The sequence below is a fragment of the Centropristis striata genome, chromosome 11, assembly GCF_030273125.1.
Source record: "Centropristis striata isolate RG_2023a ecotype Rhode Island chromosome 11, C.striata_1.0, whole genome shotgun sequence".
Classification (NCBI taxonomy): Eukaryota; Metazoa; Chordata; class Actinopteri; order Perciformes; family Serranidae; genus Centropristis; species Centropristis striata.
This window is the reverse complement of record NC_081527.1, coordinates 31,192,434-31,209,138: the sequence shown is the minus strand read 5'-3', so window position 1 is coordinate 31,209,138 and position 16,705 is coordinate 31,192,434. Positions and strand designations below refer to the sequence as shown.

At 37.0% G+C, this 16,705-nt stretch overlaps 1 protein-coding gene across 1 annotated transcript; it reads left to right on the top strand.

Annotated features, from left to right (window-relative positions):
- Positions 1 to 60: 60 nt before the first annotated feature.
- ncstn (nicastrin) lies at positions 61 to 14,662 on the top strand. Its single transcript, XM_059344159.1, has 17 exons — positions 61 to 222; positions 1,618 to 1,719; positions 2,318 to 2,441; positions 2,806 to 2,927; positions 4,341 to 4,486; positions 5,398 to 5,542; positions 6,535 to 6,647; positions 7,399 to 7,551; positions 7,660 to 7,764; positions 8,458 to 8,535; positions 8,639 to 8,808; positions 8,916 to 9,018; positions 10,440 to 10,538; positions 11,133 to 11,220; positions 11,412 to 11,575; positions 12,360 to 12,572; positions 13,435 to 14,662. The coding sequence occupies exons 1-17, from the start codon at positions 165 to 167 to the stop codon at positions 13,555 to 13,557; spliced, it is 2,106 nt and encodes a 701-aa protein (XP_059200142.1). The 5' UTR covers positions 61 to 164; the 3' UTR covers positions 13,558 to 14,662.
- The last annotated feature ends 2,043 nt before the right edge of the window (positions 14,663 to 16,705 follow it).

Genomic DNA, 16,705 nt, shown 5'->3' with positions numbered 1-16,705 from the left:
AAATGAATAAATAAATGCTTGATAACGCCCGCTGCAAGGATCCAGAGCTGCCATTTTGAATGAGTCCGTCTCTTTTCGGGGGAAGCGGAACCAAATCGCGGAACCCGGACGTTTTCCATGTCAACACCCACTGTTTTGTTCCTTCTGCTTTTCAAACCAGGAAGATGGATCTGCTGTCGGTCAAATGGATTGTTAATTTGCTAGTTTGTAGTTTTTTCCTCGGTAAGTTGTATCCCATCAATGATCAATTTTCATGTCCATGTATTAGTTTGTGAGCGGAGGGTGTTTCTGGGTCAGGCGGTTAGCTTGACTGACTTCTTTGTGCTCGGAGCTAGCCGAATGCTAGGCTAGTCAGCGTTAGCAAAAACTGCCCTGTTTGGCTTAAATCACAACTGCCGGGTTTTTAATACAAGTTTCACAATGGGGTTCGGTGTTACAGCAATTCTTGACCCATTTCCATCAAGTGGAAGTTGGGGGATGAATATTAGCCTGTTTTATATTCAGTCTTTTCCAGGACTTTTCTTTAAGACACTCACAGATTGGTTGTGCTCTCTTGATACGGGCAGCCAGCATCAGCGTGACTGCTCGTGATCCCCCGCTGCGGAGCCCGGAGGATTAAACGCTGAACGTCATGCCAAATTACATTTAAATATGTCGCCGTTTAATGTTGATTATCACCATACATACAAAGCATAAGTGAACCACAGATGTAGTCTCTTTCAAATCCTTAGGGCGCCCAAGTAAATTCGGCATACACTGAAAAAAATATACTTTTTGGCCCTGTAATTATTATTTCAATCATCTATATAAATTCTACAAAGAAATACGAATTCACTGCTTTTACTTTAAAATAGCAGTTTTTGTAAACTGAATCATTGGTTCCAAGTAATATTCACTTAACCAGTTCATTGGCTTAATTAGTTGATATTTCCAAGTAAAATGTAATTGAGGGACATCAGTGAATCTGCAGTTTTCTTGTGTATTTTCATTTTTTTTTTAAGTGGTTCTATGAAATAAATATTACTTAGAAACAGCCTGAGTAAAGATTACAAACACTTTCTGTGTGGGAAAACTTGCCTAACCTTTTTTAAGTAAATGTGTGTACAAGCCATCCACTCAAACAGCATTGTGTTAGAATCAAAACGTTTTTAATTTAACATAAATGGTGCTACTGTTACTTTGAGCGCTGTAGTGACAAAGGTTGACAACGGTTGAAAACAGTCCAAGAATACATTTTCCATTGGAAAAACCTGCATGTTGGCCCGTTAAATGAAACTTATCACAGTCTCAAAAGATTGCAAGCATTGACCCATATACAAAATGATCTCATTTAAAGTAAACGTACAATATTTCTTTGGATCAAATTGTCACCATTTAGAAGAGACCAGTTTGTGATTTTCTCTACAGAAAATATGAAAAGTTGCCTATCTGTATTCAAAAGAAAAATCTAAGTCTAAAATTAGTAAAGTACTTTTTCTAGTGAGAAATAAATTATGTTGCTTTCATTTTGGGTTTTCTGGACCATTAAAACTGACTCATGTGCAACAGAAATTCTGCTATTCCTTGATGTTTTATAGCTCTCCTTGTGCAGTTGTTAAAGTGCTTTTTCCCTTGCAGGTGTCAGCTGTAATTCAGTGGAAAAGAAGATATATGTGCATCTCAATTACACCGTCCCGTGTGTGCGTCTGCTGAATGCAACACATCAAATAGGCTGCCAGTGTAAGTAAAGCAATAGATTAAAGTGATGCTAAGTGCTTGTCATGGGGATCCAATATGGATCTGGGGCACTCATGATAAGTAAAAAAAATACTTGTTACAATTTGCACGTCAATTTTACTGTAGAGTGTGTGTCCTCATGGCCTCTGAGTGTCTTTCTTTCACTTGGATTTGGAGTGAAATGCTTACCACAGAATGTACTAAATACAGTGCATTCAAAGAATTGTCTGTGTGATTGCTCCAGGTCCTTACAGCTTTTGAAGTCTACAAATCAATTCTGTGGCTTTGTGAGTCAAAAATGAATTTTAAAGGAAGAAGATAAAAGCACACAAGTTGCAGAAAAAACGGGCATTTTCTGTGATTTATTCTGTGATGATCTAAAGCTGTTAAAGTGTAGTGTACTGTTGTTGTACTACAAAAGCAGCAGCAGCAGTTTTCTCTTTGCTGCGGCAAAACGTTTCATCCTTTCCTGTAATGGAGAAGAGGCCTGCTGGACACACATCGATTAGATAAGCTTTAGGACATTTTTATCTTGTACAGCTGCTGTATCTCACATCACAGATTCTAGTATTTAATTTCCTTTTTTTTATTTTTATTTCAGCCCAGTTGTCAGGTAATGTGGGCGTGCTCCATGTGCTCGAGTCAGAGGAAAACTTGGACTGGGTCCTGCGCTCTGGTCCCAATCCTCCTTATCTGGTTATCCTGGAGGCCCCGCTGTTTACCAGGTACAGTTAGTGTGTCTCACCCTGCAGAGGGAGTACCTATGGGAGTTCCTAATTGGAGTCAGGGTGGCGTATTCTCCACTGTCTCACCATGTCAGAAATCAAAATGTTCAAACGGCTACTGTATATGGTTTAAATAATAGGGAAAATTAGTGGTTTAATGAGTCCGTAGAATTGAATTTAAGTAGTAAAACTAAGTTAGTTCGTCATCAGCTGTCTCAGAAATCTACAGTACAGTTCATTAGGTAAAGTATACCTGTCTTACCCTGAGGAAAAAGAAACTTAAACCACACTTCAAACCTGTGTCTGACCTGTCTCTGTACCCGTATCGTTTCCACTGCCCCGTGCCGCCTGTCTGTCCCATCAGATCCATCATGATAAAACTGAAGAGCGGCTCCAGCAGAGTGGCTGGCGTTGCTGTTGTGGCGCCAAACACAAACCCGCTCGAGGGCTTCTCTCCGCACACCACCTGTCCCAACGAGAACACAGGTGGGTGAGGGTTTGCCTGCAGAGACATGTCCCTGGTGATACAGCACCTACAGAAATTGATTGTGGTTTTATGATCTTCAGAGGGCGCATCGCATGAAATTACACGCTGGAGTTGGTTCGGTTTTCATGTGCTGTGAACATTTTAGTGTTGTGACTTTATAGTCACATGTGACCTAGATTCATGTGTCATCATTTTATATTTTTTTTTTCAAGTGTGGTCTTTGAAACACAGACATACCATAAATTCAAGGCATGTGACCAGACTTTTATATCATTTTTTTCTATCATGATGAGAAAGTTTTGGGCATATAATGCAAATGATCATAGGAAAAAATAAAAATGTAAAATGCTTCCAAAAAGCTTTTTTTTTTTTACTTAAATTTTCTTTTCTCTTAATGATTTAATGTAAATCTTATTTACAAGTTTACTTTTTAATTTCAGCTAATTTTTCATGCATCAGTTTGGAGGTGAACCATAAATACTTCATTACCCATGAGCTTCTGTCACAATTGCTATGTAGAAGAACTCAGTCAGAGCTGTTGCATATTTAAAATGCGTTGTCATTTAATTTTTTAACAAAACACAGTGCCACAGTATCTGAATTAATCCAAAATTATCCCAGAATCTCTAACTGAGTTGCTTAAAGCTGCAGATGATGATGTCAGGTTTTTTTTTTACAACACTGTAAGCTTTAGCCTATTTAGCTTCTTTGCAGCGTCCATAACAGAATTTTTCTCATAGTTAGCTTCTCCCCTGAATAAACAGATGCTTGTATCTTTGACTTTTTATCAAAGAATCAGATGTTTTGTTATGCAGTTGTGCAGAATATTTAACTGGGAGATTACGTTCCCATGCAAGCTGTAGAAATGTTTCAACTCCATTGTTTATGGAGAAACTGAACAGGGCTATTGCAACAAAGATTACCCAAAAGCTGGGACACTGTGTAAAACGTGGATAAAAACAGTATGCATAAAATTCCGAATTAGTGTATGTATGGGGGGGGGGAATCAAAATGATCCTGCTTTGAGCGTTAGACATTGTGTCTTTGTACTGTAGATAATTGAATGTAGGTCAAAAAGGATTTGTAAGTCATTGTTTAAATTTCTCTTACATTTTTCACTGTGCCCCAACCTTTTTTGGAACCGTAGTTGTATTTCCAGTACAACTTGACACAGATTAAGAAGGCAGTTAAATACATTTTGTAGATCTTTTAGATGCATATCAGTCATTTTAATAAATTATGTCATGTTTCATGCAGCTCACTTTTAGACATAAAGGAGCTAGATTCCAACAACATTTTTGGCTTCAATCTATTTACAGGACTAGAAAAAAAATCTGGTTATACAGTAGCATTTCATGAGTGCCTGCTTTAGTGTTACAGCTGCTAACACGCTCTCTGTGTATTTTCTTCAGGCGTGTATTCAGAGAACTACGATCCAATTTATGCACATTGTAACGTGACGAAGTGGAACCCTTTGGGAAACGGTCTGTCCTATGAGGAGTTTGACTTCCCCATCTTCTCTCTGAAAGACGACAACGACACTCAGGTCATACGGCAGGTAATTTGACAGTAACGGCAACTCAAGTTCATATTTTTTCCGTTAATCCCTTGTTACAATCACCTTTTTGTTTGACCTTGTTGTCACAAAATGGCTGTCCTTCCTTTGCCTCTGCAGAAACAATTCAGTCACAATAAAATCTGATCTGAACTTGTTCTGGTTGTGGTTGAGGTCAGGCACCATGCCAGTAAAGCTGCTTCTGTCGCACTTAAGATCAACATCTCTCTTAAGCAGACATGTTGTGGCACATTATGTTGAGACGATCAGCACCCACAAATTATTAGCTGATTTTTTTCCACTGTTGTATGTGACAAAAACAGGCAGATCATATTACATATAGGTTTTGAATATGTGCTTCTGTGTGCGTATAGTGCTCCTCCTCAGTGGGCTTCATGTTTTCACACAACACATGAAACATGGCTGAGCTGCTGGGCTCAACATGACGAGCGATTTTCCGTTTATCTCCACTTTCAGTTTCAGCTTGCTGATAAGGGTGGACTTTAGATTTAAACTGTGTCTGTGTGAAACTCCTTATATTGTTTTGTGAAGGATTGTTTTTGTGGCTTCTTGAGTTTTATGAAGCATTTTAATGACTGTCCAGAGTTCATCTTGTGGTTTATTTCTATGAGCTTAAAATGTTGTGGTTTCTCCTCATCTCACATAAGAAGCAGGGTGGATGAGGGAAACTTTTCTGTAAAGCGTTGGTTTGAAGTTTGATCCCCAAATGTCAAAGTGATAAATTTAGGCCCACACATGGTACTTAGAGTATTACTGTGCCCAAACCTGCCAGTGTGCCACTGAACACCAGACCTTGTCGTATATGTTCCAGCTTGTTCAAAGGATTAAAAACAGTTTGAGATAAAAATCCACACACAAAGAGATTTCATCTGTGCGATTTTCTCCATTTTCAGTGTTACATGACACATAACCGCGCTGTGAACGGCAGCAGCCCTCAGTACCCGCTGTGTGCTATGCAGCTCTACTCCCACATGTCCGCCGTCACCGACACGACCACCTGCATGAGGAGGAATGACATCAACTTTAGCATCAGCCCAGGTATTTACACAACACAAATAAACGTCACACAACAGCTTTAATTACTTTTCATATAGAATATTCTGCCATTTTTTAAAGGGTTGCAAAATTCCGAAAATATTAAACGTGGAAACTTTCCATGGGAATTAATTGTAACACAATTGGGATATAGGGGTTATTTGCTCAGGCTGTATTTACCATACCTTATGCAGATAGAAACAAACATGTTACCATATATAAACAGATACAATCCATTAATCTTCCAAATCCATCAAATACACAATGTGAAATGAGCCATGTCTTTTGTTAGCTAGTTAGCAAGTTATGTAACGGGCAAAGGTACCTTGAGCCAACAATGTGAAGCCTTGGGGTTTAAAAAGAATAACTCATTTATAAAATAAACCTTTTACAATAAAGAATACATGGAAATGGCTAAATTAAAGCTACTCAAATAACATCAACCACGCTCTGCTGGTTAACTGAAATACTGTAAAAGTATCAGATATATTCACTCCAGTAAAATAATAAAAATGTACATGAAAGCCTGTCGTCTGTGGCTCAGACAGTGCTGTAGTGTTGTCACAAGTGTCGGCCCCACACGTGATGGAAGAAATCAATGTGCATGCAGAGTTATAAATTTACTGAGTTCCTATTTAATGGGATGCTGCATGGTAAATTATCTGACATGTGATGGAAAAATCTGTGCTGAATGTAGTGCAGGTTTCAATGCAAATCAATAGGCAAACATTTAACCAAAGTGCCATGCCATGAGACCTAATACTGTTTTTTATGTGTATTACTCACCAAACAACCAAAAAAATTCAAAGCAAGAAATTCCCAGATACCCAAGAATAACTTTCCTTGGAAATTTTCTGTCCGTTTCTAACCCGAGTTGTACAACTTTGTCAGGAAGGAAATCAATTTTAACTAAAGGAAAACAGTGAGTGATAATACTGTTTTTGAGCAAATCTAACATAAGTCCATATTGTTTCTTGTTCTGTGTCTCCCATCAGAATGGGTTTGTGACCCACTGGGTGACTATAATGTTTGGGCCTCCACGAAGCCTCTCAACAACACGGCAAAGGGTCACAAGACCGGAGAGAGCGTGGTCATCGCTGCAGCTCGGGTAGGTTACAGGAAAGAGTCTCTTCTTCTTCTGAGGTTTAGTTCAACACTATTACTTCATAATGGTACATAACATACCAATCTAATATTTGTTACATTTGGCATGTGCATTCATGAAGTTTTGTTCAGCCAGTATCTTCACTGATCTCATTCACTTTGAAAGCCTTCCAGTGAAAAGCCATGCCAACATTACCGTGCTTTGGAATGCATGCCACATGATGTAACAGTTACAGGAAATGTTTCAGTGCTCATGTCTTTATTCTTATGTGTAAATATTTTTTTTATACTTTATGCTGTTGAGAACAAGAGCTATAAGAACAAAACACATACATTAAATTGTAAAATGCTCTTTTAAAAAAAAAGCAAAAATCAGCTAATTTAATGTAAAGCATTTTTTTTGTTTTATGTCATTATAAAATGAACATATTTAGTTTTCAGGCAGGATTTTTCTAATTATCTGTTATTTTATGACCTAAACTATTAGCTGATAATTAAAATAATGATAATTACATACATACATACATACATACACTGTAGCTAAACCAAAAGAAAACAGGGCTGCATTTCCTCACAGTTTGAGGTCACATTTGGAATTATACTGTGATTAAAAATAGATTGTTTCAAGTTGAGCAGAACTATTTACCTACATATGATGTCTGTTTTATGAATCTCCTCTCCTCTCCTCTCCTCTCCTCTCCTCTCCTCTCCTCTCCTCTCCTCTCCTCTCCTCTCCTCTCCTCTCCTCTCCTCAGTTGGACAGCAGGTCCTTTTTCTTCGACATCGCTCCTGGAGGAGAGAGTGGAGTCTCTGGGTTTGTCACTCTGCTTGCGGCTGCTCACGCTCTGAGAAATGCCACCCAGGAGGCCCCACCTAACCGCACCATCCTCTACACCTTCTTTCAAGGGGTCAGTTTTTCCCACAACATTGTGCTTCACAAACATACCAAATTAAATGTTGTGCTGCCAGCCTTACTCATGTCTTTTGTACTTTTTTTCCTACTGTTTTCACTTCAGGAAACCTTCGACTACATTGGCAGTTCGAGGATGGTGTATGATATGGAGAACAATAACTTTGCTGTGGACCTGGACAACGTTCACTCAGTCCTGGAGGTTGGACAGGTGTGTGTTCTAAACTGCAGTCTACCTTCTGTGTACTGTATGTATCAAACTGAACAGCTAACAAATCTTACTTAGAATACTTAGAGACATAAAACAATTTAATACATAGCGAGGTACCTTTGGAAGTTTCCAATAACAATAAGCAGCAAAACTACCCAGGTTTCAGTACCCAAAATCTTTATAATTAATGATAATTATGCTGTGTTTCCACTACAACATATCCACTTATATCTCCTCAGTGTAAGCAGCATTTTTAGCCGATCGACTGACATTCTGTGGAATTTTTCAGAAAACCCTCAGGTTTTGGAGAATGTTTTGAAACAATGCTGAAGTTTTGGAGGCTGTTTTTTGAGGTGGACTTAGGTCCCAATGGGTTAAAAATATTAAGGTCTGATATCCAACCCTACTTTAAACAGTTAAATTAATCATTTTATTACTCATGAAGCCACAATTAACTATAAAACTCTCATGCTATTATATTATATCTACATTACAAACAGTCTGTATAATACATCAAACATGTTGATGCTAAAATAATTGTAGCTGCACTATAAACATAATTCATTAAAATGGTGAACAGTATCAGTAAAGAATATGTGCTTGACCCCCCAGTTAATTTAAGTTAAATGATGTACGTTATGTTTATGTATTTGTGTGTGCAGTATATCAATATGTTGACTTTGTTCACCGCAGGTGGGGCTCCGTGCTGACTCCAAACTGTGGCTTCACTCTGATCCAGTGTCCAGGAAGAACAGCAGTGTCAATGAAGAGGTTTGTATCAGGGAATATTTAAGAACTTACTCTCTTCTTGTACAACGCCACAATGATCCCTACGAGATATAATAATGTTTTATATATTTATTTTCTGTTTCAGGTGAGGAAGCTCATAGAAAACTTGCAGTCGGCTGCCACAGGTTTGAGCGTCTCAGTAGATGAGCCGGGTGTCTCTCAGCCCCTCCCGCCCTCGTCCTTCCAGCGTTTCCTGCGAGCTCGGCCAATCCCTGGCGTCATTATCGAGGATCACAAGTCTGCATTCACCAACAAGTGAGTCGATCATTAAACGCTATTACATTTAATTACAATCACAGGATCGGTGTTGCCTCGAGGAATTGGCATGTTGTGCTGATTTGTTTTTCCTGTTCTGTGTGCAGGTTCTATGAGAGCATGTACGATAATGCGGAATACCTGAACATGTCTTACCCACCGAACCTGACGCCAGAGGAGCAGCTGGAGTTTCTCACTGAGACCGCTAAGGTATAGCTGACAATCAGCAATATTCATGGACTCTTAAATTATCTTTGCAAAGCTAGTCTGCAACTTCTGCTGCACTTGCCCTTCTGTATCTGATGGATGCAGCAGTTGCAGAGCTGCTGTTTGTCTTTCTTCTGCTCCTGATTTAACAGCAGCTGTTTGGCAGACGTAATATCGTTTCTCTTTAACAAAAACAGCTGCGCTCAGTTGGTAAAGCGGTTGTCAACCAATCGGAAGGTTGGTGGTTCGATCCCTGACCATGGCAGCCTACATGTCGAAGTATCCTTGGGATAGATATTGAACCCCAAATAGCCCACCGATGCTGCGGTGCGTGAATGAATTCCCAATGGTGACAGGTGGAACCAGTGTGCCCTGGTAGCCTCGGCCACCAGTATAAATGTGTGTGTGAATGGGTGAATGAGCGCAGTCTGCAGTGTAAAGTGTAAATAAAAGCACTATATAAGTGCAGTCCATTTACCATTTTACCATTTAGATGAATAAATAAAAATATAGTATATTTAATGAAAGTAAAATATACTGTTTAAGGCTAAGTTTTTCTACATTCTCAAAAATCACATCGCAGGGGAAACCTCTTATACTGATCATGTGTTGTTGTTTTTTTAATGGTTATTATGACCTTTTTTGTATATTTATTACATGAATATAAAGTAGTAAAAAGGACAGTTTTCCTGTATTGTGTCAAATACAGTACATTATAATACAAACAGAAGGTTTACTATATGTTAAAGTGCAATTTATTTATAACTCACATTTCATACAAAAAACAACACAAGGCCAAGAACAATAACTGACAAAATAAGGTGAAGATTATTGAGGAGGAGCAGGAGCAAACTGTGCAAATAAAACTAAAACATGCAAAGACAGGAGCAGACAGTTGTTCCAAATAGTTAAACATTTACAAAGAAAGGAGTTTTGCAACAAATGCTGTCTCTGTCCCTCTTCTTCTTCTCTAAAGTGACATCATCAGACATCAGAGATTTTCACAGTTGAACAGGAGATTCATCCCCTATACACTGATCACCTTTTTAGCCAACATTAAAACAAATTTTTATTGTTTCTTTTTGTACATTAAAGAAAAATATAAAAAAATCTAAGTAGGCATCAAAGTCTCAGGCTTATGGATCAATATAAGTGTTCCATCCCTTTATTTTCTAGATTACAGCTGCTTTTAATAGTTGTTTTCTATGTTTGGGAGTTGTGAGCAGCAGTTGTTGATCACCATCCATCACTCTTTGTCTTTGTTTGCTTACTTCTCAGTCAATTCTTATTGGACACGTCCAGACTTGTCTTGCAGTGTTTAAGCTGTCTTCATGGTGCCACTATTTAATTTACTGTTGAGAATTTCCCACAGATATTGCTGGGAAACAACTAATAAAGTTTTTCTTTTTTCATGCATCTTGCAGGCTCTGACTGAGGTGGCCACCATGGTGGCCCGGGCTCTGTTCAAACAGGCCGGAGGAGCCGACTCCCAGCTGACCAACATTAATGCAGACTCTCAAATAGTAAGTGTTTATGTAGGAATTCTTATCTACAAGTTCACTATTCCTGTTTATCTATCTGTTCTGAACTCCAGTCATTCTACTCCTGAATGATATTTCTGTACTTTATGTTTAAAATATTCTTGTTTCCTCATTTATGTTAAATTATTAAGCCTGTAATGATTATCTTCTGTTATACAGCATCAGATTTTTTTTTCAATTTTATTGTGGCATGGCAAGGCACTTTTTTTTAAATGTCACATTACATAAACAAGGCTTTTTAAAGTGATTTATATAAGCATCAAACCAAAGTACAAAAGAAACACATTATAAAAGAACATTTAAATACAATTTAAAGCCATTATTAATGAGCCAAGATAATTAAATGAACAAGATAAAATGGAAAAAGAAAGACTACATGGTAGTGTAAGTAATGATTCATTATTTGATTTGATAAAAGGCAGCGTCACACAAAAGTCTTTGAAGCTGACCTGCAGTTTGTTTATTAATGGTATCAGTAATTGCTAGACAAACAGTGTTTTTTCTGGTGCCTTTCTGGATAGAGCTCTACTTTTTCTACAGCGCAGTGTCTTTGGCTGACTGTTTTCTGTCCGTCAGGTGACCCGGATGCTGTACGGTTTCCTTGTCCGGTCAAATAACTCCTGGTTCCAGCAACTGATCCCCTCTGACCTCATGAGCCACCTGGGTAAGTCGGGAAAACGGCAAGCTGGTCTTTTTTTTTTAGGTGTATGAAATTATACTAAAATACTGTACTTAAATGATATACTTATTTATATTTACTGTTGCTTTTATTTAAATTGTTTGTAGCTGTATCAATTCCAAACACTAAACGTAATGTCTTCTGTCTTATTGTTTGTCTTTATTGTTTTATTAAAGTTGACAGGCCCACAAACTTCTACGTCGGCGTGCACCAGCAGCCCAGCGAGCCGACCCTCCTGGTGCAGCACCTGCTGGCCAACCTGACTGGAACCACCGTCAACGTGACCCAGGAAAACTGCCAGAACCAGAGAGAAGATGAGAAGGACAAAGAGAACAAACATGTAATGCCAATCTTTCTTTTATTAATTTACTTTTGTTTGGTCATTTTATTTGAGACAAATTGTATAACAAGGGGGAAAAGAATATTACAAAAAGCCAAGAAAGTAACTCAAATATATAAGTTAATCTCTTTTTATAAAATATATATATATGAAAGAAAGTAAAAAATAAAAAAACACAAAAACGAAAAATATATAGTTAACTATTTCATTATGGATTAATCGGTCATTTTATCAACCAAATATTGTCCCAATTGATTAAATAACAGTTATTCTATTAAAAGTCAAAGAAGAGAAAAATGTTTTCTGCAAGACAAATTTCTAGATTTGTTTCTTTTGTTGGACAAACAGTTAATAATACAAATATCATTATTGCTGTCATTTAAATCAAAGAGAAGCATTATGTTGTCACATTTTCAACACTAAAAACTTCAGATTTATAGTATTTTTTTTCTTGAAAATTGATTTTAATGATTAATCAGGTATCAATATAGTGGCAGATTATCTCCAAATAATCCACTTGTTGTTTTCACTCTAGAAATGTTATGAGCTCAACTTAATATATACAATTTAATTACAGTTGGACGACATGAGATATAACTTAAGATAAAGGAAACCAACTTGTAAAGTCTGGACTTAAAAATGTAATTATTTTTTATATATAAAAGTAAAAAATAACTGGATAAATATAAAATAAAGGTACATCAGGAATTCTATTGCAGCTGTCTGCACGACTTTTACCCATTTTGTAAAGAAATAATGATATTTATGTTCCCTCCTCCCTCAGATGTACTACTACATGTGGGTCCAAGGTGCTGCTCCTCCCAACAGCACAAAGAGGGAAGGTTTCTGCATCCGCTCCACGGTCCGTCTCGCCAAAGCGCTGTCCCCGGCCTTCGACCTGCGGGAGTACACCTCCAAAGACTATTCCACGTGGACAGAGTCCCGGTGGAAGTCCATCAGCGGACGCATATTCCTGGTGGCGAGTCACGACCTGGAGGTAAACTCACTTTCTCTTCACTCTGCTGATTCATGCAGCTCTACGAAGACTTAATGCTTTGTGAATTTCCTGTGGTTACTCACATACTGAAGTGGGTCTGGGAAGTGATGAAGCTAGCACACTTTTTTCTGTGTGAGAAGTAAATGTATTACTGAAGCAGCACACTCCCAGCCTCCTACATTTAATAGACCTTACATAACTTTAATTTGGTGCTATTGTTGCATTATTCAACATTAATTGAATCCTGTTAGTATGCAGACTTTGTGTAGGTTCCTTTATGGCTGCTAAATATTTGGTTGGTAAAGAAGTAAACTCTTTCTTCACAATAAAAGACCCAAGATTTGCATGGAGGCTCCCCATGTTGTTCATACTGGATTATTTACATATTACAGCCTCTCTGCTCTGTGTAAACATCCTGTAATTGAGTCGAAGATTCTGTGATTTTTTTTTTGTCACCTCACTGTTGGTCTCACTCGAGTAATTTATTGTTTGACAGCTACAGTGAGACCCACATAATTTAATGTTTCTTTACAGGATCTAGTTATAGCAAATTATTTATTTTTGGCAGAATTTAAAATGACGTACAGAATAAAGAAATATCCCTTATTAAGGGTTAGATTTGTTTATTTTTCTCATGGAATTGTTTGTTACACATGATGTTTTCAAGGGCCATCTGGACTGTAGAAATCTGGTGATGATTTCTCTTTTTTCCGGTTTCTTGCTATAATAAATTGTGTAATTCCTTTAATTTATTTTTAATGTTAATGTGTTTTTTAACTAAGTTAAAAACACATGGAAAAGAGAAAAAAATATAAGAAAAAATTGGGTTTTTGAGATTTAATTGTTCCGTTGACTCTTTCAGATGTTGACCCTCGGCGTGGGTGTGGCGGTGCTGCTAACATCCCTCCTGCTGACGTACTTCATGAGCTCGAAGGCCGACATACTCTTCAGCTCGGGGAGGGAGCCCGCCAACGCCACCTACTGATCCAGACTGAGGGGACGCCAGCCCACGACCACTACTACTACTATTACTACAACTACTACTTCTATCCCACCCAGACATGGACAGGGGCTTTTCTTTAAAAACACACCACAAGTAGGTACACGGACCGGTTAGACACAGCAGCAGCCACATCAGAGGCTTTTTTTTTTTTTTATAATACAACGACGACTCCATGTTTATGGACTCACTGAGGTGAGGCGTGACATGAGGACTGGACTGGACTGGATTGGCCTGGATGGATCTGGACTCATCAGGGTCAGAACACACTGGTCAGGCACCAGCAGGCCCTGTCAGTGCAAAAGATGTTTATATTTCTTTTGTTTTAGGTTTTTGTTTTCCCTTTTTATTGTTAAAGAATGTTTTGTTTACTGTGTCATGGGATAGGCACTAAACATGAGCATTATTTTGAGCGTGTGTGTATGATTGTGAATATGTACATTTGACTGAGTGTGATTCAGTGTGTACGGACCGGTATGAGTGTGTGAACTTTGTATGAAGATTGCGATGGTATGTGCAATACTGTCTTCTCTGTAAATGTAGTTAACTTATCAATCAGTTCTAATAAGAAGAAACCACTTTTTGAGTCATTGAACAAGTAGTTGAAATTTAAATTTAAGGTTTTGCAAAATCCGGAAACGTGTGGTGAAGTATTTTGATAAGTTTTAGGTTCTGGGATGTTGACGACAACCCTAAATATTTATATTGTTCAGTCCCAGTACACATATGACTACATGTGTATGTAGTTGTAGACCCACTGCAATTTCACATATTGTGATATTTGTGTGGAGAAGAAGAATTTCCCCAAGGAGTCCGGCGCGGCTGGCAAACACTTTATTTCATATCGATCAGCTGCCAAAAAAAATGAAAAATCCAGTCTGAAAATCTTCTCAAAATGCGCTGGTACTCTGGTTGTGCACTCTTTTTGGTTCGTACCTTTTTCACAAGGTTTCTTTGAATGATAACTTCTAAAAATAAAAAAAAATTGTGTCAACACGCAGGAAGGTTTTAATTTTGTTGTAATGTAACGGCTGGAATCAATGACCAATTGTGATGCCTTGATGAAGAAATAAACATTGCTTCTTTTCCAGTTTTTTTGTCGTCGACTGAAATGTAACTAATATTTTAGCCTTAAGAGTTTCCAGTTAAAAATGAAGTGGGTACAGACTAATTGCCGCACCAAAAAAACACACAAAAAAAAACAAATTTTCATTAAATCATATATTGTACCCTCAGTTTATCATTTTATTTATGTGCTGACACAAAGCAGCCTTTATGGAAGCACCTCAGAGTGATGTCATCCTTTACAGAGAATAGTGGTGCATTCAAGTGCTCCTTGGATTGTGCAGAATTTGGAAGATTTCGGTGTGTTCATGAGCTTTAAGTTATCCTGCAGTTGGGAAATTCACTCATCACAGCAACTTGAGATACAGAAGTTAAAGATGTAACAAAGATGAAAGAATATAAATAAAAGACATTATGTACATACATAAATATAGATACATTATAAGCACGACACATAATTATAATACAAATAAAAGAGTAATTTTATATTGCACATTGGTGAAAATAGATTGTTGTATGTGGTAAAATGGACAATATATCAATATATATGTGTATATATATATATATATATATATATATATATATACAGTACACAGTGTGAAAACAACTGGGTTCATACAAAATACTTAATTTTAACTAATATATGTAAAATATGCCTGAATTTGAATATATAGTGCTTTTTCAAATGCTTGATTTTCAACACATTCTGATGTTTCATGAACACAGTCACCAAAAATCTTTTCATGTTTAAATGACATTTTTTCTTGTGTTCACTCAACATTCATTCTTATACACGGCCTCTGTTGATCCTAAACTCTAGAAATAGAAATAGAGCTTTAGATACTCATAAAGTAGACATACAAAATTAATTTAAAGTGCTGGTAAAATAACCAAAGTGTTAATATATATTGATTGCAGTGGGTATAAATGAAACATGTAAACTTTACTTTTCCAAATTGCATTTATAGTAGCAATTTAGATGCCCTGATAAAGACTTTGAGTCTGGAAATTATTAAAAATGCTTCCAAAGTTTATTTTAAAAAATCTATAGGAACCCTGAAACAACATGGACGCTACACTACACAAAATGGAAATACTCGAGTAAAGTACAGTACAGTACTTGAGTAAATGTACTTTAAATGTTACATTACACCACTGGTAAATGAGTCTTCCCAGCAGGAACAGACTGTATGAGGGAAAGCAGTTGGCCCTCTGCTCTGCAAACTGTGCTACATAAATGTTTCTTTACAGCTCCACAAAGGTCAGACTGTGTATAAAAACATTTGATGATGATGATGATGATGATGATGATTGTTTTGAAGGATTTTTCCCATCAGCCGCTCCATAAACGGTCCCTCTGTTTTATGAGCCACTAACTATGTGACATTTCCGTCTACTTCCTTTCCCAGGGTGTACCAGTGATGCAATGTAACTAAGTACATTTACTCAAGTACTGTTACATTTTAGAGGTAAATTTTATACTTCTTACTCCACTACATTTAGCTGACAGCGTATGTTACTTTTTCAGACTTAACATAAAAAACATGAGTAATTTAAAATGATTATGTTTTATTTCTCCCAAAATTAAACCACATAACAGTATAGGTTGGTAAAACGCATACTTTGACAACAGTAAAATGCTGCTTACAGTAATGTATCAAAAAATAATCCAATAATATATATATATATATATATATATATATATATATATATATATATATATACATAGATTTTACAGATAAGCCTGTAGAGGGTTTCTACTTCACATGCACATGTATTTTATTATTTTAACAGTGATGGATAAAATATTCAGATCCTTTACTTCAGTAAAAGTGCTAACACCACACTGTGAAATTACTCCACTACAAGTAAAAGTCCTGCATTCAGAACTTAATTCAGTAAAAGTACAAAAGTATCAGCATCAAAATGTATTTAAAGTATCTAAAGTAAAAGTACTCATTATGCAGAATAGACCCACTCAGATTGTTTTATATGTTCTAAATATAGCATTTAATTATTATTGATGTATTTATGTAGGCCTAAGCTGCATTTTACTGTCATCCTGATA

Coding starts and splice junctions, on each gene's coding strand:
- ncstn (XM_059344159.1), top strand. CDS start 165: ATGGATCTGCTGTCGGTCAAATGGATTGTTAATTTGCTAGTTTGTAGT. Junction 2,928..4,340: donor CTGTCCCAACGAGAACACAG/GTGGGTGAGGGT, acceptor TATTTTCTTCAG/GCGTGTATTCAGAGAACTAC. Junction 11,221..11,411: donor TGACCTCATGAGCCACCTGG/GTAAGTCGGGAA, acceptor GTTTTATTAAAG/TTGACAGGCCCACAAACTTC.